Below are 25,618 nucleotides of genomic sequence, written 5' to 3'. Positions count from 1 at the left end.
CCTGTGGGTTGTCTTTTCATTTTGTTCATGATTTCTCTTGTTGTGAAAAAAAAAGTTGTTTTGATGCAGTCCCATTTGTTTGTTTGTTTTTACTTTTGTTTCTCTTGCCCTATGAGATATATCAGAAAAAATATTGCTGCAAGAAATATCTAAGATTTTACTCTGATAACTGATGAGTCCACCCTTTGAGTATGTTACTCATGAAGGTGGTTTAATGGTGCTCCAGCATAGTCTGAATCTGTCCACTGGGTGTACAGGCTCTGGAGCCTTCTGGAAGGTGCAGGCCAAGGTTAGTCATCATGTGTATTCTGCCTGGGGCCATCTATTATGAGCAACAAAGCAATCTGCAGATGGCTTCTACTTGTGCGGGCTTAAAGGTGCCCAGGAGAGGTCAAGCTGCAAACCAAGGCTGGCTACCACTAGTGCTGGGCCGGGGGCCACTTAGCAAGAGGTATGGGGCATACTGAAGCCAGATGCTGCTTGTTTGAGATATTTTAGAAAGTCTGGGGCATAAGCCAAGGCAGACCATCTGTATGGGGGGAAAAACCATTGGAAACAGCTTGAATAGGTCCGCCAAGATGGGGAGGAAAGGGTCTCAGTGTAATACCAGAGTAGGGTGAACAGTGATATTCAGGTTGATGGAGACAGATATGGCACCAGCCCACTGGCTCCATGGGAGAAGGGCTCAAAACACACACACACACACACACACACACACACACACACACACACACAATAGCCTCTGGCAGCACTGTCCAAGAGAAAACCACCCTTAAGCTCTCACTCTGATACCAGACAATCAGTTTCTTCCTGTATGGCCTTGATGCTTTTTGAGCTACTACCCCAATACTGGAGCTCAGAGCAACCGTTAAAATGAGTCCATGTATGGACTTTAATAGGAATGACTGGAATTCCAACAGCCTGCTTTCTCAGCCAAATCCTTACTGATTTTTACAGGCAGAAGTTATGGGGACTTGTATTCCCGGAATCCTGGCCTAGGGGAAGGGTGACTGGGACTCCTCACTTCTCAGGGGGGACTTTCATGGCCAAGATATCCCTCCCAACTTTTATCTGCCAAATATGGATGTGGCACCAGCCCCTTTCCATATTTCTGTCCCTCCTACGAATTTTGATGTGGAGCTTTTTTCTTTAAATCCTTAGTTGTACAACTTCTGTTTACCCCGATTTCATGTGGTTCTGAATGATGGTTGTTCTGTAGTTTAGCTGTAATTTTGATTTGATTGTGGGAGGATGCCCAAGTCCCCAGGACCCATTGTTTTCAATGACTCAGGCCTCTTCTGCTTACCATCTCTGTAATCTTTAGCAAATTTCTTAACTTCTATAAGTCTGAGCTCCCTCATCCATAAAATGGGGATAATTACAGTACTGCTATAATAATTGATGGGGTAAAACATGTATAAGCCTGATGTGGTAAAATCACTCAACAAATAATCTGTCATTATAATCATTCTTTCAATACATATCTTTGATATCAGACAATACTATATAGCCATAGTAATCAAAACAGTATGGTACTGGCATAAAAACAGACACATAGATCAGTGAAACGGTATAGAAAGCCCATAAATAAACCTACACCTATATGGTTAATTAATATATGATAAAACTAGCAAGAACATACAAAGACCATATATTCAAACAACGTTGCTTGGAAAATTGGACAGATGCTTACAAAAAGTAAAAATAGAGCACCTTCTTATACCATACACAAGAATAAACTCAAAATTGATTAAAGACTTAAATATAAGACTCAAAACCATAGAACTTCTAAGAGAAAACATAGGAAGGAAAAGAAACATTTATTTTAGCAATATTTATTCGATTTATCTCCTTAGACAGAGAAACAAAAGAAAAAAATAAACAAATGGGACTACATCAAACTAAAATGATTCTGCACAGCAAAGGAAACCATAAACAAAACAAAAAGACAACCTATGAGTGGAAGAATATATTCACCAATGATAGATCCAGTATGGTATTAATATCCAAAATTTATAAAGAATTCATACAACTCAACACAAAACACACACACACACACACACACACAAATAATTTAATTTTTTTAAAATGGGCGAGAACCAATGCACACTTCTCCAAAGAGGACATACAAATGGCTAATAGATATGTGAAAAGATGCTGAATATCACTAGTCATCAGAAAATTGCAAATTAAAACCCAATGAGATATCACTTCACACCTGTCAGAATGGCTATCATCAATAAATCAACAAACCAGTGTTGCAGAAAGTGTTGAGAAAAGGGAACCCTAGTGCACTATTGGTGGAAATGCAGATCAGTGTAGTCATTATGGAAAACTGTATGGAGGTTCCTCAAAATTAAAAATGAAACTGCCTTATGAACCAGTAATTCCATTTCTGGGTATATATCCGAAGAAACCTAAAGTATAATTCAAAAGAATATATGCACTTCTATGTTCACTGCAGTGTTATTTACAATAGACAAAATATGGAAGTAATCCAAATGCCCATCAATAGATGAGTGGATTGCCAAAATGGTGTGATCAGTGGATAAGCATCGACCTATGAACCAGGAGATCATAGTTCGATTCCCAGTTAGGGCACATGCCCAGGTTGCATGCTCAATCCCCAGTGGGGAGCATGCAGAAGGCAGCTGATCAATGATCCTCTCTCATCACTGATGTTTCTATATCTCTCTTTCCCTCTCCCTTTGTCTCTGAAATAAAAAAAATAAATTAATAAATGAGTGGATAAAAAAAGCAGTGGTACAGAGAAACTATGAAATATTACTTGGGCATAAAAAAGAATGAAACCGCCAAAACTGGTTTGGCTCAGTGGATAGAGCATCAGCCTGCAGACTGAAAGGTCCAAGGTTCGATTCCTGTCAAGGGCACGTATCTTGGTTGCCGGCATATCCCCAGTAGGAGGTGTGCAAGAGGCAGCTGATCGATGATTCTCTCTCATCGATGTTTCTAACTCTCTATCCCTCTCTCTTCCTCTCTGTAAAAAAAATCAATAAAAAATATTAAAAGAAAAAAAAAAGAATGAAACCTTGCCATTTGCAACAGCATAGATGGACTTAGAGGGTATACTAAGTGAAATAAGTCAGACAGAGTTAAATACCATATGATTTCATTATATGTGGAAAATAAAAGAGTGAAACAAATGAACAAACAGAATAGAAACACTCAGAAATATAAAGCTCAGACTTTATATTTCTGCCAGATGTGTGCGGGGTTGGGAAGCTGGGTGAAAAAGGTGAAGGGATTAAGAAATACAAATTGGTAGTTACAAAATAGTCATGAGAATGTAACTACAACATAGGGGATATAGTCAATAATCCTTTATAATAAAGATGTAATATGCAAATGGTCATTATGCCGTGAAGTGTGATGACCGATGGTGTAATGACCAGATCTGATCATGGATCAGTAGGAGGGTGGGGCAGCGAGCTACAAGCCGGTGGTGCAGAGCTACAGGAGGGGGCGGGGAAGCAAGCTATGAGGGGGATGGAGGGAGCTACAGGAGGGTGGAGCAACAGGCAGTGAGCTACTGGCGAACGGATTCGTGCGCAGGACGACTAGTATGTCGCCAGGTGGGTGGGTACTTGCTTATTGTGTGTGTGTGTGTGTGTGTGTGTGTGTGTGTGTGTGTGTTTTGCTGATAAAGTTCTGACTAGGACTCATGGCCCACTTTAGTTTGGACATTAGTTGTTTTTTAAGGAAGGCAATGAAATCAAGCTAATCAAATCACATCCACCTTTAAAACTGACTGCCAGGTAATTTAACAGTATTCATGGATGCCACTGGGAAAGCAGAGCAAATCTGGAGGGAAGGAGAAAAAGACAGAGTCAGGAGACAGAAAGAAAGGTGGAGAGAGAAATTAAAATGTGAAGAGAAATGGAGAATATCATTGACAATTGCTGGCGCCTCTCCAAGGCTTTGTCATCCTTAAACCTGTTACTCCTGAAATGGCCCCTGACTGCCCCCTCGTGGCTGGTAGTACTGCTTCACAGCCAACACTAACAACAACAACAACAAAACCACCAAAAAACTTAAAGTGACAGAGCGTCCTATAGAAACCACACTGCTCTTTCCTGCCTTGCCCCTCTTAATTTAACAAAATCCTGTTATTCTTTTTATTTTTATTTTTATATTTTATTGATTTTTTACAGAGAGGAAGAGATAGGGATAAAGAGTTAGAAACACCGATGAGAGAGAATCATCCATCAGCTGCCTCCTGCACACCCCCTACTGGGGATGTGCCCGTAACCAAGGTGCATGCTCTTGACCAGAATCGAACCTGGGACCCTTCAGTCCGCAGGCGGACGCTCTATCCACTGATCCACACCGGTTTCGGCAATCCTGTTATTCTTAGAAGACAAATCCTCTACCAGTCCCTGTCACGGACTAATTACCACGTGGCAACAGTCAATCCTTTACAATCTATAACCCAAAGAACCGGATTACCATCCCAGGTACCCTAGGCCCTTTTCTCCCTGCGAGGAAAGGGTAGAAACTGTCTGAAGAAGCTCTGAATATGACTTTAAAATACACATTACACATCCGCCAGCACCCATGACGTTTCAACCTATTTCACTGCCAACGACGCGCCAGGCCCTGAGGCACCAGGGGAGAAGTTACCGAGAAAGCACATAAATGAGAACAAACCTCCTATGCTAAAACACCATGAAGGAAACGAGAGGTTTCTCTGAGGAAGTGACGCCCCACTAACCACCAAGAGAAAAAAAAAAAAAAAAAAAAAAAAAAAGCTTCACTGGAAGGAACACCACATCTTCTGTGACTTTTTCCTTTAACGGGGCCCCATATTTCACGTGACTTGTCTCCCTAGTGAGGGAGGCAAGAAACATGAAATCAACCATGTCACTCACCACCGCCTGAGAGCCAGCGGGGAGCGCGGGAAGCCCAGGCCCCGCCACCACCTCGCACAGCAGTCCCATCCGCACGTGCTCAGTAAGCTGTGCGCGCATGCGTGTGCACGTTCCCGGCTCCGGCGCATGCGCAGGGCCATGAGGCCGTTGGCGTGCATGCGTGCGTGCGTGCGTGCGTGCTTGCGTGCTTGCGTGGCAAGCCTATCTCGGGGGAGGGATGCCTCCGCTCCTCCGCCTGTGTCTGCTGTGGCTCGGGCTCCAGCTGGTTCGGGGATCCCAAGAGCAAAGCTACAGGAGCAGAGCCAGGAAGCTGTGCGGCAGGCAGCTCCTGAGCGGAATAGTCAAACTCTGCGGCGATGCTGACTGGAGCCATGTCAGGGAGAACACCCCTTTACAAAAGCAGGACACGGAGAAGGCCGGAAGCTTCCTCCCTGGCCGGTGGAAAAGCTCCCCAAACACTTCCAGGGTCCGGGGCAGAGGCACAAACGCAGGTAAACATCTGAACCCAAGGCGTGTTGGACTCTCTGTGTATTTCTTATCCCTGAATCTGCTCTGCCAGATGGCGAGCTTCCCCAAGAAATGGAATTTGTGCCTATATTTAAAAAATAATAATAATTATAATCCAGTGTATTTTGGATATACAAAACCTCTAAGATAAGGTGGCCAGGTCGTCCCGCTTTTGGCGAGACAGTCCGGATTTTTAACAATTTGTCCTCCCCCCCCCTCCCCCCCGTCCTGCGGCGTTTTAAAGTCCAGATTTTGGGACTTTTGGATTTTTAACAATTTGTCCCGCCAAAAGCAGGACGATCTGGTCACCTTACTCTAAGAAGCTCTTTTTATTTTTTTAACTGAGGGGAAATAAATGTACATCTGTAAGTCTACACATTTATGTAAGGATGCTGCTTCGTCCCTAGCTTTCCCTTTCCGGAGTCCCCTTGTCACCTGGCAAACTCCATGTGTCCTTCCAAGGCTAACCTAGGCGTCATTTTTCCCTGTGAGGTCGTCACTGACCCTGCCATGGCCTCTCCATTCTCCACCCTAGCGCGGCAGTAACACTCAGCTCTACCGGACTATCTTCGGACCGGCTTCATGACTGGCCTGGCCATGGGCGAGGAGCAGGAAAGGACCATTGAGGTTCCTAAAGTATAAAGCTTCTCCCACCCTCCACCCCGCTCCCACTTCCCGCCCCTTTTTCTTGTGCATTATCTCCAGGGTCTATTGTCCCACCAGACCTCACTTAAAAGTTCAAAGATAAAATTGTTGAGGATTTCAAGACTGCGACAATTGAGCATTAAACACAATTTAGGGTCTTCGAAGCACCATGTCTGTGCACCTGTAGGAGCCTTTTTTCCAGTAACTCCAGCCTGTACTATCCCACAGTATAGCGGCTATCTCAGGCATGTATTTTTTGTTGTTGTTGTTTTGTTTTGTTTTGTTTTTTACGTGCCTAGCAGAGGGCCTAGCGCACTGTATGTGCTTAATATATACATTGAAGTCATCCTGAATGCATTTAAACAGTTTTTAGGAAGAATATTCTTGTTTCAGAGCTGTTATCTTCGAACTATATTTTTTACATTTTGTGACTAACACATTTTAGTCCCATAGGGTTTACCCTTTTTTTTCAAAAAGAAAATGAATTTTATTTATAGGTGGTCCACAGCATAGTCTGATCAAAATTTTTGTCTTTTTAAGATAATTACATGTATTTGGATAAATTTTGCAAAAGTCAAGATTTCTGAAATTAAGACTAGGAGTATCATGCCAAAAAAAAAAAAAAAGAAAAAGAAAGAAAGAAAGGAAAGAAAAGAAAAAGGAAAGAAAGAAAGAGATCTTAATGTAGATTACTGAAACAAAGTAAGGAAGTGCCTGTCTCATTGTAGGCACTCATTAACTTATTTTTTAATGAAGGAATGAATGAATGAAACTTATAATATTAGTGCTGCAACGGGAATGAAATTTTTAAAGACAGACAACATAGAAACCATCAGACTGAATCTTGACCATTTTTCACCATCAAACCTACCTACATACAAACTCACTTTATCCTGCTCTTATAAAGGAAGAAGTGTTTCCCTGAAATCTTCCACTTGTACATTAATATAGTGATTTTTAATATATATATATATATATATATATATATATATATATTATTGATTTTTTACAAAGAGGAAGGGAGAGCGACAGAGAGTTAGAAACATTGATCAGCTGCCTCCTGCCCAAGCCCCCCCCCCCCCCCCCCCCTTGGGAATGTGCTCACAACCAAGATAAGTGAACTTGACTGGAATCGCCCGCTTCCTTTCCCTAGCAACTAGCTCCTTGGAGTTTCTTCAGTCCGGGAACATGACTTGCTTTATACCCCGGTGAAAACATTTACACTTTAACCAAATGTCTGTGAAGGTTTTCCCATGCCTCGTCTCATTTGATCCTCACAGAAGTCCTGGAGTAGGTGGATAGGAGACTTGGTGGAACCCTATTTTCTTTTCATTAGCCATAAAAACTGAGATTTAGGAAGCTTAGAAACTTGACCTGACTGAAAAGAAGAAATGGTGGAACTTGAAAATTACTTCAGGTTTTCTCACTGCACAGAATATAAACACTGCTGCAGTTAAATATTTTATCCTTTCTTCTCCCTGTGTGATCTATAATAATAATAATCTGCTTCATGTTGATATTTATTGCTGTGTTGCTGACAATTACCTAAAAGAGAAGTTGGGATGCTTCACTGGGCTGGAAAAAGTTTAGCTAAATCAGAAAGCAGGTCTAAATAAGCAAGTTTATTCTATATCTAAAAAAGGCTAAGTTGACTTGTGCATGCATGATACATATAAAGCTCTCGCTGGCACCAATCACACATGTTTGTTTTGATCTGTCATTGTCAGTCATGAATTTGGCTGACACTTCTATTATAGAGAAAGGGCGAATAGCAATATTAAAATATTTCTTCTAATTAATTTCCTTTCAATGTGCACAAATCCATATACTAAACCACTAGAAGGCATATAAAGGTGAATGAACAGTTTCACTCAGGAAGAAGGAAAGGCTCCTGTCCTCATAAAGCTAGCAGAATAGTGAAGATAGATAATAGACATAAGTAAATTATACAGTATGTACATATACATACAACAAGGATGAGCATTGAAAACATTATGCTAAGTGAAAGTAACCTGACACAAAAGGCCATATGTGGTATGACTAGATTTTCATAATAGGAAAATCCATAGAAACAGAAAGATTAGTATCCAGGGACTGAAGGACGTGGGAAATGGGAGAGACCACTGATGGATATGGGATTTCTTTTGGGGGGTGATAGAAATGTTCTGCAATTACATAGTGGTGCTGGCTGTACAGTCTTGTGAATACACTAAAAAGTCGCTGAATGTCTGCTTAAAATGCTGACTTTTATGGCTTGTGAATATCTCAAAGAATGTTTTTTGCATGTCTAAGCCTTTTTATAGGAAAACACTGCTTTCAAGTATTTTATTTAAAATATATATATATTACTGCTGAATAAACATTTTATTGTTTAAATTGTGATTACTTGTTTTTTAAAATAATTTACTGACTTTAGTATTCCAATATTATAACTAAACTTACAGCTAGAGGATGATTTTAATATAGTAGAATTTTTCTCATCTCTCAACAGTCTCTTCTACTGCCTCTCAGGAAGAAGCAACAAACAATTTGGAGATACAGTCACCTCCTGAGTATCAGTATAACAAGGCCAACTTGCTACCTAGTAAGATAAGAGAACTTGCCTCATCACGAACTATCAGTTCATATGTTCATGAGATTGTAGAATTTCAGAAGCAAAATACAAACAAAATTAAAACCTTAAGGAAATTGTTTTGGGGGAATCATCCACAAAGGGTACGCAGAGGATATTCAGAAAAGTGTTGTCTTAGAGGATGTACAGAAGAAGAACTTATTATTGCATGCCTTCCATATATTCATTATAAAAACTTAAAGAAAGGAGTCTCAGTTGTGACTAAGATGTATTAATCATCATAGGAATTATACTGACTTAATAAAAGCTTAATATTTTACATTTATTTATTTACTTACTTAGTTATTTATTTTATAATTGTCCTTGTAGGTTCTCTGTTGTGAACACGTAAATCTACTGCAAGCACCTGACAATAGTTTATAGTGATAATAGGAATCAGTATTTTCTTTGTTGACCTCTATTTTTCATTATTTTTATAATTGAAGATGTTATTGGAGATGGCATGATCCATGTAGACATCTAAGAACTACCTGTTCATCCTATTAAAAAAATTTTTTCTTGCCAAAACCAGTATGGCTCAGTGGATAGAGTGTCAGCCTGCAGATTGAAAGGTGCCAGGTTTGATTCTGGTCAAGGGCATGTACCTTGGTTGCAAGCACATTCCCAATGGTGGCTGTGCAGGAGGCAGCCGGTTGATGTTTCACTCTCATCGATGCTTCTAGCTCTCTATCCCTTTCCCTTCTTCTCTGTGAAAAATCAATAAAATATTTGTTTTTTAAAAAGTTTGAGGCATCACACTAGCTGATATCAAAATATACTAGAAGTCTATAGTAATAAAAACAGCATGGTACTAAAACAGACATGTAGATCTGGCATAAAAACAGACATATAGATCAATGGAACCGAATAGAGAACCCAGAAATAAACCCATATCTTTATGGCCAATTAATATTTGACAAAGGGGGCAAGAACATATAATGGTGCTGGGAAAATGGAACAGATACTTGCAAAAAAATGAAACTAGATCAATTTATATAAAAGAATAAACAAAATGGATTAAAGACTTAAATGTCATATTGAAATCATGAAAATCCTAGAAGAAAACATAGGCAGTATAATCTCTGACATTTCTCAACATTTTTTCTAACGTATCTTCTCAGGCAAGGGAAACAAAAGAAAAAATAAACAAATGGAATTAAATCAACTAAAAAGTTTTTGTACAACAAAGGAAACCACCATCAAAATGAAGAGATAATCTATTGAATGAGAGAACATATTTACCAGTGACACATCTGATAAGGGATTAATATCAAAAATTATAAGAACTCGGACAACTAACACCAGAAAAACAACCCAATTATAAAGTGGTCAGAAGACCTGAATAGACACTTCTCCAAGGAAGACATATAGATGACCAAAAGACGTAGAAAAGGTTGCTCAATATCACTAATTGTCAGAAAAATGCAAATCAAAATCAAAATGAGATATCAACTCATAGCTGTCAGAATGGCTATCATCAATAAAGCAACAAGTGTTGGAGAGGATGTGGAGAAAATGAAACCCTTGTGCACTGTTGGTGATAGTGTAGATTGGTGCAGCTATCAATACTTAGAAACAGTATGGAGTTTCCTCAAAAAATTTAAAAAAATGAAACTGCCTTATGAACCAGTGATTCCACTTCTGGGGATTTATCCAAAGAAACCCAAAAAACAAATTTGAAAGAACATATACACACCCATGTTCATTTCTGCATTATTTGCAATAGCCAAGATACAGAAGCAACTTAAGTGCCCATCAATAGATGAGTGGATTAAAAAAGCAGTGGTAAATACATACAATGGAATATTATCCAGGCATAAAAAAGGATGAAATCTTACCAGCATGGATGGACCTAGAGGGTATTATATCCAGTGAAGTAAGTCAGTCAGAGAAAGACAAATACCATATGATTTCACTTATACATGAAATCTAAAGAACAAAATAAAATTTAAACAGACTCATAGATAAAGAGAGTCAACTGGTAATTGCCAGAGGGGAGAGTGTTGGGAACAGGGTGAAAGAGGTGAAGGGATTAAGAAATACAAGTACAGATTGAGAGTTACAAAATAGTCACAGGGATTAAGTAAAATCAAAAGAATACAATTATAGTCAACAATATTGCAGTAACTATGTCTGCTGTCAGTTGGGGAATTGGAAATATTGAGGGGAATACTATGTAAACTATATGATTGACTAATCACCAAACTGTACACTTGAAACCAATATACAATAAAAATTTATAGGAAAAAAAGCCATGACCACTGGGTGGGGGAAGAGGTAGGCCGAGGGAGGAGAGCAGCACTGGAAGTAGGATGAATGGCCCTGCCCTATGCAATTTTAAGGAAATCACAAAGAAGGAAATATTTTAAACTTGCCCCCAGACTCATCATCTGGTTCTCTTTATTCCTTTATTATAGAATCAAGCCTTCATGTGGTATAAATTTCTGTCTGAAGAACAGAACATCCTTTATTATTTCTTGTGGTACAAAAAGCTAATAAGTTTTCTCAGCTTTTGGTTTTCTGAAAAAGTCTTTATTTTGGATGATATTTTATATAAAAGTCTGTACTTTGAAGGGTATTTTTATTTTGGGTATTTTATATAATTCCAAGCTCATAGTTTTTAATGCACCTTGGTGTGACTGGATTGTGTTCCTTCTACTTAGGGCTCATGGTCTTTAATTTGTGTGTTTATTATTGGGAACTTAGAAAAATTTCACTCTTCAAAATTTTAAATTCTCCTGTTTATTTTGGAGCTCCTTTACACAGATTATGCTGCCTGATAGTATCCCCCAGGTCAAGGGTAGTCTGGTTTTTGATTGCTTGCTTGTGGTTTCTCCTTGTGCTTCAGTTAGATAGCTTCTATTGGAACCAATATAAGACCTCGTTTGTCTCCCTTCTCTTTGGGAAGCACAGTTGTGTCTAGTATCTAATATCTGAATTTAGGTGCTTCGTTTCCTTCTCCACTTCCTTATAGAGCTGTGGTTCTCAACCTTTCTAATGCCGCAACCCTGTAATACAGTTCCTCATGTTGTGGTGACCCTCAACCATAAAATTATTTTCGTTGCTACTTCATAACTGTAATTTTGCTACTGTTATGAATCATAATGTAAATATCTGTGTTCTCCGATGATCTTAGGTGACCCTGCTAGTGGTTCTCAACCTGTGGGTTGCAAGAAGACCTGAATAGACACTTCTCCAAGGAAGACATATAGATGACCAAAAGACGTAGAAAAGGTTGCGAACCGCTGTTGAGAACCGCTGTTGTAGAGCCTAAGACACACATATTTACATTTTACGATTCATAGCAGTAGCAAAATTACAGTTATGAAGTAGCAATAACAATAATTTTATGGCTGGGGGGTCACCACAACATGAGAAACTGTATTAAAGGGTTGTGGCATTAGAAAGGTTGAGAACCACTGTAGAGCATGGGCAAACCTGGTTCAAGTTATGCCATGTGGTCAGAAGCAGACAATTCAGCTTAATTTGTAAGGAAAGAATAATCAAATCAGACATGGGCATAGCATCAGATTGCCATTTTTAGATCGCAATTTGATTTCAAACTTCAGTAAGAAAGTAGGTAATCAGAGAAAAAAGCTCTCATGTTTCCACTACCAAATCTATAAACCTACCTGTAATTTACCCCATTTTACCATCTTCCCCCCTAGTTGTAAAAGTGTCCGTGTTCTATTAAAGAGATATTTCTCTCTTGTGCTCTGGATTCCATTCAAAATTTCACTCCTTTTATAATTCTTGGCCCCACATCATCCATCACTCTTTCTCTGACTCAAGCCATCACCATATAAAAGTGGTTTAAGATCTCCCAATTAAAAACTTCACACCCACATGAAGTTTCACCTTATTTTCCTGCTTTCCTTTAGGGAAAAACTTCTCAAAACAGTTGTCTTTATTTACTGTCTCCACTTCTTTACCAATCTCATAACTTCTTCAACCTGATAGCCTGGAAGCTTATCCTTTGAACTTATCCAACAGTTCAGTGCTCCTATTACTTGGTCCTTCAGTAAATACATTCAACAGTTGACCACTTCTACTTAAAGCACATTGTTCTCTTGCTTTCATGAAGCCACACTCTGTCATATCACTGACCATTCTTTGTCTGCCTTCTCATCCTCAATTGTCTCAGGTTTTGATCCTTTACTTGCTTCCTTTTTCTAACAACACTTTATGTTACCTTAATTTTATCCATTATTTAAATGACTACCTATGTGACATTTCTACTTGGATATCCAATAGGCATCTCAAATTTACCACTTTCAAAATGGAATTCTTCTAAACCCACCCTCCCTCATAGCAACTAGATGAATGGTATTTGCTCAAACCAAAACCTAAGCGACATGCTTAGATTCTTTTTTCTAACTCCTCCCAGCCAAGTTATCAGTAGCATACTTTTCTGTTTCTTTCCATTTCTATCCCCACCTCTCTAGTTCAAGCTACAAGGTACTTTCAGAAAATGGCAAGTAAACTAGTCTAGCTGAAATGGAAAGTTATTGTTGATGAATAGTGGAATTAAAATCCAGGTAAGGCAGTTTAGGACATGTTTTGAAGGTCTTCAAATGAGACAGAATTCTCGTTTACAAAGGGGAGCAGACAAAGTTATCCTTCCTGAGCATAATTCTCCTGAAAAGTTGCTGAAACCGGTTTGCTCAGTGGATAGAGCGTCAGCCTGTGGACTGAGAGGTCCCGGGTTCGATTCCGGTCAAGGGCATGTACCTTGGTTGCGGGCACATCCCCAGTAGGGGGTGTGCAGGAGGCACCTGATGGATGATTCTCTCTCATCGATGTTTCTAACTCTCTATTCCTCTGTTGAAAATCAATAAAATACATATATTTTTTTAAAAAATAATTCCCTTGAAAAGTGGCACATTTTCAATAACTTAAAATATATTGGCATAACAGTTGTTAATATTATAATAAAAGGATGCTAGTTAAAGGTATATGAAGGTAATACAAGGAGACAGGTGGGAAAGGTAGTAAAATTATGGTATCTTTAAAAAGTACTTTCTTCCTGTTGTTCAATCAACACAACAGGCCCTACCCCAGACTCTTTTGATGTTAAAATCTGGCTCCACCTCTGGTGACCCTCTGGGTGTTGAACTTTATTCTGCAGGAAATGGGGTGAATTGAAAAGCTTTTGAGCAGAAGAGTGACATGGTTAAAACTGTATTATGGGAATAATGTTCTGACAATGTAAGACTAATGAGAAAATGTAAAGAGTAATTAGGTTATTACAATAGAACATGAAATTATAAGGGAGTGCAAAATATGAGATTGATGGAGGCGGTGAGGAGAAAGATTGGAAAGAGTAAAAGAAATAAAAACAAGAATCAAATGTTTTTATTCAAGGATTCTCATCTCTGATGACAAGAGAATTATGGTGTCATTATGATAACTAAGTATCAATATATTAGGAAGGGAGGTTATTTCATGGAGAAAAATACAATGTGTTCTGCTTACAAGTTCTGAACTGACAACTGTAGATGATAGTTAGGTATGGCTGTACTTGGCATAATTCTCCCGAGTCATTCACCATCATACAAAATAGTTTTGCAACCTTGGTTCTAGGTTTACACTTCCAAGGTTATTTATCTAATTCCAATATATTAAATATATATTTGCTGTATTATATGCAAGACTGATACTGCTTCAGTTTTACCTACCACTTATTTCCTCTACTGCCAATTCATCAGAAGTAACTTCCTTTTAGAGATGATACTTCATGTTCTGTTTCTTCTCCCTAGATATTTGCAAGTTATCTTTGTAATGCTTTCTCAAGATACATTCTACTCCCTTCTCAACTAAAAACCCTGAGCATCTGAACATGTTTACTAACAGTGTTTAGCATAGTGCCTTGTTCACTGTAGGCTCTCAAAAAAGATTTGTTAAAAGGTTAAGTAAAGTTGATGGTTTATAACCTAGGCTCATTTCTTTAAAAAAAAAAAAAAGATAATTTAGCATGTTTTAGTATATACAGCATCCATCAGAGTCAGAAGAGCTGGGCTTTAGCCTGGCTTTGTTTTTACTCAGATCTGTGATGTAGAGTTAAGGTAACTTCTTTGGACTTAGCTATAAAATGGCTTCAACTAAACCTTTGATCCTCTTCTTGCACCCCTGTAATCCTCCTTCACATAGCAAATATTTTGGTGACTTTGGAAAACATGATTCAGTTCCTTAAACAACCATATATATGTCTAGACTTGAGAGTGTTCAATTTAAATAATAGTCAGAGGTCATCCAACACGAGTTTTATAAAAAGTTCATTTACTTTTTATAAAATGTTTTTATTGATTTTTAGAGAGAGGAAGAGAGGATAGAAACATCCATGTGAGAGAAGCATCAACATTAATCTGCTGCCTCCTGCATGCCCCCTACTGGGGATCAACCCCACAACCTGGTCATGTGTCCTGACCTGGAATTGAATTGGTGATCTCTTGGTACATGGGTTGATGCTCAACCACTGAGCAAGATTGGTTGGGGAGTTCATTTACTTTAATCTTTCCTCATCCTTACATTGCTCCTCTCCCAGAGACTAACCTTCTACATTTAATCAAAACAGGATATAGTTAGTTATTCAACTAAAAAATACCTGTTTATACTGGGAACTAAAATGATTTTGTCATTTTGCTACCTGGGAAATGTAACTTCAGAGTTTATCTAGTTTATTGCTGTTTTATATGTATGCTGCCAAAACTGTTAAAGGCAGAATGAGGAAGTGATATAAACTCTTTTATTGGAATCAGACTGCCTAAATTAAAATTCAAGCAATTCCAGCATCCATTCTTTCTACATGTAGGATTTGGGAATTTATTGTATCTTGCTAAACTTCAGTTTGCAGGCATTTAAAATGAGAAAACAATATCACCTTCCTCAGAGTTGTATGGATAAAATGAGATAATCCACAAAAGAGGGACATTACTCCTACCCAAAGTATACTAAAGATTTAATACAATCCCTATCAAAATCCCAATGACACTTTTTGTGGAAAATAGAAAAATCCATCTTAAAATTCATATGGAATCTCAAGAGACACCAAATAACCAAAAGTTTTTGTTGTTTTTTAAACTTACAACAAAGTGGAAAGTCTCACATTTCCCAATTTTAAAACTTACTACCAAAGCTACAGTGATCAAAACAACATGGTACTGGCATAAAAACAAACATATAAACCAATGGGGGAAAATAAAGAGCTCAGAAATAAACTCTCACATATACAGTCTTTTCTTTTTTTTAATTTAGAAAGAAGAAAGCACTCTACTAAAAATATAGCCATTAAGTAGGTGAGTTGGAGCTTAAAAAAAATGACTTAGGGCCTGGCCAGTGTGGCTCAGTTGGTTGGTTGTACCCCATGCACCAGGTCACTGGTCTGATTCCTACTCAGGGCACATAGCTGGGCTGCAGGCTTGATCCCCAGATGGGGGTATGCAGCAGGCAGCCATTTGATGTTTCTCTCATCAATGTTTCTATCTCTCTCTTCCTTTCCCTTCCTCTCTCTGAAATCAATAAACATTTTTTTTTTTTTTTTAAAGAAGTATTGGCATTCACTCATCTTTAAAAAAAGAAAAGAAAAAAGGAAATGATGTAGGTCCATGGTCGGCAAACTGAGGCTCGAGAGCCACATGCAGCTCTTTGGCCCCTTGAGTGTGGCTCTTCCACAAAATACCATGGCCTGGACGGTCTATTTTGAAGAAGTGGCATTAGGAGAAATTTAAGTTAAAAAAATTTGGCTCTCAAAAGAAATTTCAATCGTTGTACTGTTGATATTTGGCTCTGTGGACTAATGAGTTTGCCAACCACTGACCTAGGTAATTACTAGAGCCAAAGAATTTTTTTAAAAAATATTTATTTTATTGATTTTCTTACAGAGAGGAAAGGAGATGGATAGAGAGAAACATCGATCAGCTGCCTCATGTACACTTCCTACTGGGGATGTGCCCACAACCAAGGTACATGCCCTTGACTGGAATCAAACCTGGGACCTTTGAGTCCACAGGCTGACGCTCTATCCATTGAGCTAAACCAATTAGGGCTAGAGCCAAAGAATTTTTGGCATTTGATTGAGTTATGCTTTAACTCAATACTCTAACCTTCCACAGTTATTTTAGTAATCCTAAAATAAGAGACATTAAAAAATGTTAACGAAAATCCCATTGAATATGAATTTAATATTAGATCTGAAAAAGTTTTTTAGAAATTCTCTTTTTCTAGCACCATATTCATTGTTCCTTAAGTCTCAGAAGTCTAAATGATTTTTAGGAAATAGACTGTTCTTTTTTTTAATATATATTTTTTATTTCAAAGAGGCAGGGAGAGGAAGAGAAACATCAATAATAAGAGAGAATCATGGATTGGCTGCCTCCTGCACGCCCCACACTGGGGATCAAACCCGCAACCCAGGCATGTGTCCTGACCCGGAATCGAACTGTGACCTCCTATTTCACAGGTCAATGCTCAACCACTGAACCACACTGACTGGGCAATAGACTGTTCTTTACAGTACTATCAACTTTTGGAAATTTCTTTCTCGGTAATAGTTTTGGAAATAAATGGGTCTCCTAAAGGGCAGGTGGTGAAATTTATTTGGGTGGAAATTGAAGGCTGTTCCCTGGGTTTTCAATGTCCAGTCTCCATTCCTGCCATGGAAAAGTCCAAACTTGTCTTCGTCAAGGCCAAAATAAAGGCCAGTGTCCAGAGTTCTGTTTCATATTAAAGCTTAGTCCGTGGGAGCCCATGCAGTTTGCTACAGGCCCCACATGGGACTGCCAAACCTTCATGGTTACTGTGAAGAGTAACAAATGGGGCCAGCGCAGGTCCCTGAGAGAGAGAGAACTCTGCACCCTGGGATTATACTAGCTCGACTTGGACCAGGAGCTTTTCTAAAATAACCAATTGCTCATCATAGCAACCAGCCGTTCCACTGTTCAGTCAATATTATATAGTATAGCAAAGAGAAAAACTTTAGTAAGTAATACTGGAAAACCAAAGAAACTTTCATTAGAAATCATTTAAGCACCAGAACTAGAGTAGATATGGTAATGTTTATAAGAACATGCAGTACTTGGTAGTAATCTAAGGAAGCATTTCTTTAAAAAAAAATCTAAAGGTAAGTTTACTGCTATAAAAGGCTTTCTCTGCACAATCCTAAACCAGTGTGTATACTCCCACTTCCTTGGTGGAGGTATTTAAAAGACAATAAAAAAAAAATAACTTCTGAATATTTATTACATCAATATTTCAATTTTGTGGGAACATGCTAAAGGCACAATTGAAAAAAATAACACAGTCTTCATAAACTGGCCATATAACATCACCCCATGGAGAATGGCTCCCAGGTATAGAACTGTGGGTATTTTCTAATGTCTACTCCATAATAGAATTATTTAAATAAAATTGAAATATCAGAAGTTATAGTTGTGATAAAAATTTCACTTGACTTTATAGCAGAAATCTTGGGTTGTAAGAAAGCACTCTCACAGAAAGTTACAGTGTACTGGCAGCACATGTATAAATAACATTAAAAAATTACCATTTCCCAAAGCAGGTAGCTATGAATATAAGAAATTATTTATATAAAGACTGTATAATTTACTATACCAGAATATTTACAGAATTACAGAATTCTAAGAAAATCTTTATCCTCATTTCTGAAGAATATTAATTTGAAGAAACATTTTGGCATTAACTAGAACAATAATTACCTATTTCTTGTGCAGAACCAACTAAACAGCTACAGGTTCAATTTCTTTCTATGTATAGTCAGAATCAAAATCTAAAACATTATTAATCCTTAATGAATAATAATTCTCTTGAAGATTTAACATTTTACAATAAGGTAGTCATCAACTCTAAATACTTAAAAATGTTTATAAAGTATTTCTTCTCTACAACTAAAAATGAAACATTAAAAACGTTTTAAAAAGAAAATCTAGTTAACATCCTTATTTTTAAAAATAAACAAGATGGCCCTCACTGGTTTGGCTCAGGGAATAGAGCATCGTCCTGCAGACTGAAGCATCCCATTCCATTCAGGGGCACATGCCAGGGATTGTGGACATGCAGGAGGGGCATGCAGGAGGCAGCCAATCAATGATTATCTCTCATTGATGTTTCCATTCTCCCTCCCTCTCCTCTCCTCTCTGAAATCAATAGAAAATAATAATAATAAAATAAATAAAAACAAACAATGTTTTAGACCTTTAAAATTCTACCTTTCAGAACTTAAGTTTTAATATAAAAATCTGAAATCAAGCACATCATACTTTTGACTTGAAAAGTAGCAAAACTGGAGATCTTTAATTGCACTGTATTTACAGATCTTTAAATAAAAATTATATTAAACTTTCATCAAAATATCTACTAGAAATCTTTCAAAATTTTAAATACTTTTTCATTCAGTAACCACTAAAGTATTTTAAAGATCATGTAAAAAGAATTTCTCCTCTTTCCTTCCTTCCAACCAAAAGAATCTCAAACATTACACATGAAACATTTTTTTTTCTTAGAGAATTTGCACTTTAAAACTAGCTCCAAAAAATAATCAGAAAAATTATTAAAAATCTAAGTTTAAAAAATAGCACATACCACTGAAACAAGAGTAAGAAATTATCTTCTTTTTAACTCAAATACTAAGTATTTTAAACTTTTTATAAATAACAATAAATGCCACCTCATATTATGTATGGTGTCTAAAATGAAGTAGCACTAAAACAAATGACGAAGACAACAAACAACCCATTATACTTCACTGAAAATATGCATGCTCTCATTTTTCTTAAAAGGAATATTAAGAATTTTCAACTGGCATTCTGGAATAAAATAACAAGCATACTTTTTTTATTTTTTTGTTTTTACCAATTTCCTCTCATTTCTCTTTTGACTATATGACTTTCTGAATTTTCTCAGAAAAAATTTCTTCTGTGACTACAAGAGATTTCTGAAATCCCTAAAATACAGTCTTTAAAAAAAAAATCCCTAGCCCACACTATGAATCTTAATCTTAAAAAACAACGTATCATAAGGCTTACACTTAAATTTAATGCATGATGATAGGTCCCAAGGATTGAAGAATCATATTGGCAGCCAATAGCTCAAGGGATGACAATATTCCTGAATTTGTAATCTCAAAATTTTAAAAGAAAACTATTTACCAGTCTTAGAAAAATTTAGAGATCTATTTAAAAACACACACAACAAACTCATCACAAATAGATACAAAGGAGACAAATAAGAAAATAGATTGTGTTACAGCTTTGTAAACTTGTTCCATTTCAAAATGTATTCTTTATAGTCAAGGAAATTCCTATACAAATAAAACTAAACATTTGTTCCCTTTTCTTTGAAAAATATTTACAGTACATAGAATTATAAGCAAAAAGTGTACACCTGCTTATATTGCTGGCCAGTGATACAGATGAACAAGAACACAAAAGTGCTTATTCAAATATTTGAGAATCTTAATTCGTTTGTATAGTGAAGTTATTATAGATCAACTATGGAAAAACTATAAAACACCATTAATGAGCCAGCCCTTGTGTAAAAGATCACACAAGATGCCAAGGTATTATACATTCACTGTGGTAAAAACTGTACATACGTATTCTGTGCTTCTTTAACATTGTAAAATTTATATTATAATTTTTTCATCTCTCAAAATTCTGAGTTAAAAAACATCTATTTTTTTTCTTTTGCCAAAGAAAAGTGATGTTAATTGCCTAATAAGTTCATGAAATTTTTTACAAAATTCTTTACTCAGAACTTTTCATCAACTTTTTTTTACTGGTGTCCCATAAAGAAAAACTCACTATACTTTGAAAGTTTTGAGCAGATATAATATTTCCACATCTTTGTGGCTAGCAACATGATATTCATAACAATGATATATGTAGTAATAGTCCACAGCAATGGAAAATACAAAACTTTGTTCTCTAACTTTAGTTTGGTCTCAGAGTGAAGTTCATTTCGTTCATCCAGCTATGTTGTCCCTTATTTGATCAACGCGAAGAGCTAGTTGTCTGAAAGAGGGGCGTTGATTTACATTATTATTCCAGCATTCTGTCATGATCAAATAGATCTGTAAAAGATAAAATAAACCAGAATTGCAATGAACACAAAGTGCTATTTTTTTAATTGGCAGAACACATGAATTCAGAACTCCCATTTAATTTTTTCATATAGGTATCTGTGCCCAGATCCATAGTTATATGATAATGCTATTTATTTAAAAGCTCATTAATTAAATTTGATGAAGTGACCTGAAGTCCTTGTTCTAAAAGAGCAAGAAATTGTATGATTACTGTGGATAAAAAAAATAAATAAATTTGTGACCTCATCAGGGCATCCATCTGGTCTTGGTAATCTTCCATTATTCTTCAAGAGTTCTATCAAATGAAACACAATCATCTGTCCTTGTTTGTCATTGCCAATCATACGCATGAATTCCTGAAACATAAACCCACATTTCAGTGAGATTTTTTGGGTACATTTTATTTGAAGCAGAAAAATTTCTCAACTTCTTCCAATAAATGGGAAAAATTCTGAATATGTATGCTTTCTTATATGCTTGAAACATTTTAAAAACAGACTATTTTGTCCGGTTGGTGTTACTCAGTGGTTGAGCATCAACCCAGGAACCAAGAGGTTGCTGGTTCAATTCCTGGTCAGGGCACATGCCTGGTTTGCAGGCGTGGTCCCCAGTGGGGGCATGCAGGAGGCAGCTGATTGATAATGTTCCTCTCCCATTAGTGTTTCTACCTCTCTATCCCTCTCCCTTCCTCTCTCTCTCTAAAAAAAAAAATTCAATAAAAAATATTTTTAAAAGTCAAACTATTTTAAAACTTCCTTTTCAGGAATACTTCACATAGGATTGTTATATATGGAACTTCTATAATGCCATTTCTATAAAAATAATGTACTCAACCCAAACTCCCTGAGAAGGGCCCAAATAAGTGAACTACAATAGAACCATATTCACATGTTTTTTGTGTGTGATTGTTATAACATGTCACATTACATTACATTTCAGCTGAAATAAAAAGTTGAATGTAAAAGGGCATAATAAAAAGAAAGCGCAGAATAAATGTTTAAGTAAGAGTTCATGGAGAGAAAAATATGTTCAAGTCTTAAAAATTCATAAAAATCTGACTTATAACCTAGGAAAATATTTGCAACACATTCTTTATTGAAATGTAGAGAGCTTTTATAAACTGGTAAGAAAAACTACCAAAATAAAAATGGGCAAAGCACATAAGGAGACAATGCACACACATATATACATAAAATACCCAATAAGTATGTGTTCAGTCACAGTAATAGGAGAAACGCAATTTCAGATAAAATAGATGCCACTTTTCTCCTACCACTTTGGCAAAGCTGCATAAAAACATTAACAGTGGATACTGTCAAATGATGAAATGCACATACCCTGTGCACTGCTATTGAGAGTGTAATCTGATACAGCTTTTCTAGAAAGCATTTTGAAATACTCAAGAACCTTTAAAAGAGTTCATATCCTTTCATTTATTATTAAACTTTTATTCTAAGGTGACAACCAGAGAGAAACAAATATTTATGTATAAGGATGTTTACTATGTTCATTGAGGTGTTACTTAAAAGACTGAAAATAAAAAATAATTGTTTAGATATTATATCCTTATTATGAAATGCTATCCAAAAGTTAGAAGCTATATTTTCAGTAGTTATTAATATAGAAAAATATCCATGCTCTAATACTTAATTTAAAAAAAAACAAGATAGCAAGCTATATAATATAACCTTTATTTTATATATATATATATATATATATATATATTTAATACATATAAAATTAAAAGAAGCCAGGAAGAAAACATACCATAGTACTACCTCTAAGTAGTTGAATTGGAGTGGATTTTTTTCATACTTTTCTATATTAAAGAAAATTCTACAATGATCAGGAAAAAAAATATTTTAAAAGGTTTACTTTAACTTTTGCAATAATCCCTAGAATGAATGAGTTTATTGGATGCATTAAGAATAATATTAAGAGAATATAGTAAATAGTACTCTACCCCTCTTCTTTTTAAAAATTCAAGTTAATTTAATGAATAAGTTTAGAGTTATTTTGTAGGATGTTGTATTACAAATAAGCAAGAAAAGGCTTGATAAGCTTTAAGCTTACTATTATTATTTGGAAAACGCTTTTCTCATATTAAAAAAAAAAAAGTTGAAAATAAATAAAAACACACTGACCGCTGGTGGACTTTTACTCTTCTCAATATAGGTGAAGAGTTCATACAGGACTACTCCAAAGCTCCAAACATCTGAGGCCACAGAAAACTTGCTCTCTGTCAGTGATTCTGGAGCATACCTGTGAAATAGGAAAGCATTTAAAAGGCGCTTACCTAATGTGCCAACTCTCGTTTGTACCTGAAAACCAAATGGATTAAAAAAAAAAAAAAAAAAAGCAAGATGTACGGGAAAGAGTTACCATAGCAGGCTTGAGGCTGTCATCCTAAAAAAGGCCTGCTTGCAATGTTGACGCTTGACTGGTACCCGGAACTTAGATTTCAGAAGTGTTTCCACAATTCCCTAAATGATAAGAGTGGCTCACTGTGCCTAAAATGTTTCTGCCAACTACATGGTTTGTGCCAAATGCCTATTTTCTCTCTAGGAGTCTGAAATGGTGGTACATAACAGGCAGAGGGTGCTCTCGTGTCTAGTACCAATACAAACCTTGGGCACTGTGTTGTTCAACTTACTGCTGGTAAAAGGAAGTGTGTCCCATATACTTTGCTGAGAGAGGACCCTTGGAAGATTGAACTTGGTTCCCTCCAGTTTTTCCCCAGACTCCTTTTCCTTTGCTGATTTGCTCTGTGTTGTTCCCTGTATAGAATCACAGCTACAAATACGGCTGTATGCCGACTGCTATGAATCCTCCTAGTGAATATCAAATCTGAGAATGGTCCACACCTCCAAATGCACAAAGATAACTCAAAACAAACAAACAAACAAAAACCCACCTAAAAAAAAATTATTTTGCCTTTATAGTTAACACCAGGATTAACTACAAAGTACCACAGAGAGAAAAAGTTGCTTCTAAATTGGAGCAAGACTTGAAACTATCCTATATATTAAAAGGCTAATATGCAAATTGTCCCTACAAGTGGGAGTTTGACCGATCAGGAATTAGACATGTCCTGACCACCAGGGGACGGTGCGGAACATGGCGGGCATTGACAACGTGGTGCTGCCGTGGTGGCAGTGGAGATGCTGCCAGCCCCGATGGGCCCCGATGAGAGTGGGACTGTGCCAAGATGATGGAGCAGTTGAGTGGGTTGCACCAGACCAAGGTGGGTATGAAGGGAGGCCCCAGCTGGCAGCCACTAGGGATCCTATCCATGCACAAATTTCATGCACTGGGCCTCTAGTTAACATATAAAAGAAAGAAGCTGCTCATCTTAAGAAAGTGATTTTTTTGTGAAAGAGCACAGAAAACAAAGTCCAGGAAGAAATAATGCTACTATCTACTCAAGTATTAACACTAACCAAAGGAGAATTTTGGCTAATGGACTGTGAATGTCCTGGTTACATTGCTAAGTTTATCCTTATTATAGAGAGTGATGATAGAGATCTGTTTAAGATTGATGAGATTATCCCAAGAAAACAGAAACACCAATCAGAAAGGATATATGTACCCCTATGTTCATAGCAGCACAATTTACCATAGCTAAGATTTGGAAACAGCTTAAATACCCATCAGCAGATGAGTGGATTAGAAAACTGATATATCTGCACAATGGAATACTACCTACTGCAAAAAACATGGAATTCTTACCATTTGCAACAGCATGGATAGAACTGGAGAGTATTATGCTAAGTGACTTAAGCCAGTTAGTGAAAGAAAATTATCACATTATCTCACTCACTTGTGAAATATAAAGAACATTATAAACTGCTGAACAAAAACAGATAGAGGCAAAGAAGCATAGAACAGACTGTCAAATTACAGCAGGAAGGCAGGGGAGGGCTGGGGGGTAAGAGATCAACCAAAGGACTTGTATGCATGCATATAAGCAAAACAATAGACATAAGACACTGAGGGGGGGGGCGGTGGTGAGGGCAAGTGCTAGGGTATAGGGGAGGCTGGGAGGAGGTCAATGGGGGACAAGGACGGGGGGAAGAGACATATGCATTACTAATGTTAATACATTAAACAATAAAATTTTTAATTGATGAGATTAAAAATATGAATTACAAAAATTTAATCTCTCCTTTAAAATATCCTCACTTCCACAAATCCTTCTCTGACTACTCAAGGTTTTCATGACTCAATGCTACTGAATTTCTATAATACCTATAGTAAGTATATGCCACACAATTAACCATGCAATGCTATTTTCATTTTATATTTAGTTTTTTAAAACACAGTACATCTTCAGTTATATTTTTAAATAAATGTTAGCTTTAGCCCACAAATGGGAACATAACATCCCTGAAGATAGTGCTACTCCCCCAACCATTGTAAAATATTCTCATCCTTTGTTTTTCCTGAAAGCACTCCTGGAATCGCCTCCCCACTCTTCCCTCCCCCAATCTCTAAGGTTGTTTCCCTCTCCCATCACTAATTTAAGAATAAATACAAGTAAAAAAGAAAAAAATATAACTTTCCTTGTTGAAAATGAGGAAAATGACTCTTCCCCCTCTTTTCTTAAAGCATTTACTTTAGAAAACTTACCACTGTAAATTCTTTATCTCTTTCAAATGTAAATATTTTTAAAGCTTTTGCTCAAAAGACTCTTGCCAGCTTTATAACATGTTATTCTCCAGAACCTGTGAACCTTCTCTTTGTAATATGATCATCAAGGAAGTTGGCACCACTACTCCTCAGGTTTTGTGAGATGGAGGAACCTGACTTCAGCAGGAGCCTCCTTCCAAGTCACAAAGTTATCTCTCGTCATAAGTTATGACTTTATTT

The 25,618-nt window shown here is 36.9% G+C and overlaps 2 protein-coding genes across 15 annotated transcripts in view; one reads left to right on the top strand and one right to left on the bottom strand.

Moving 5' to 3' along the window:
* The first annotated feature begins 5,088 nt into the window (after positions 1–5,088).
* INSL6 (insulin like 6) lies at positions 5,089–8,888 on the top strand. The gene is made up of 2 exons (XM_036433994.2): positions 5,089–5,380; positions 8,533–8,888. The coding sequence occupies exons 1-2, from the start codon at positions 5,107–5,109 to the stop codon at positions 8,886–8,888; spliced, it is 630 nt and encodes a 209-aa protein (XP_036289887.1). The 5' UTR covers positions 5,089–5,106.
* A 2,486-nt stretch (positions 8,889–11,374) lies between these two features.
* The window catches only part of JAK2 (Janus kinase 2), a 91,990-nt gene continuing 77,746 nt past the window's right edge, over positions 11,375–25,618 (bottom strand). For 13 of the 14 annotated variants that reach the window (XM_045580181.1, XM_036433979.2, XM_036433978.2 and 10 more), the window contains 3 exons: positions 22,894–23,011; positions 20,992–21,105; positions 19,278–20,737 (listed from right to left, as the gene is read on the bottom strand). In XM_045580181.1, the coding sequence (XP_045436137.1) occupies positions 20,630–20,737; positions 20,992–21,105; positions 22,894–23,011 (340 nt within the window). In that variant the 3' untranslated portion in view covers positions 19,278–20,629. Of the gene's footprint in view, positions 11,630–12,080; positions 12,139–19,277; positions 20,738–20,991; positions 21,106–22,893; positions 23,012–25,618 lie in introns of those variants that run through there. The other variant, XR_004987188.2, reaches the window with a different exon arrangement.

Source organism: Pipistrellus kuhlii, unplaced genomic scaffold (assembly GCF_014108245.1).
Source record: "Pipistrellus kuhlii isolate mPipKuh1 unplaced genomic scaffold, mPipKuh1.p scaffold_m20_p_12, whole genome shotgun sequence".
Taxonomy (NCBI): Eukaryota; Metazoa; Chordata; class Mammalia; order Chiroptera; family Vespertilionidae; genus Pipistrellus; species Pipistrellus kuhlii.
The sequence above is the reverse complement of the archived record's forward strand: the minus strand, read 5'-3'. Positions and strand labels throughout refer to the sequence as shown.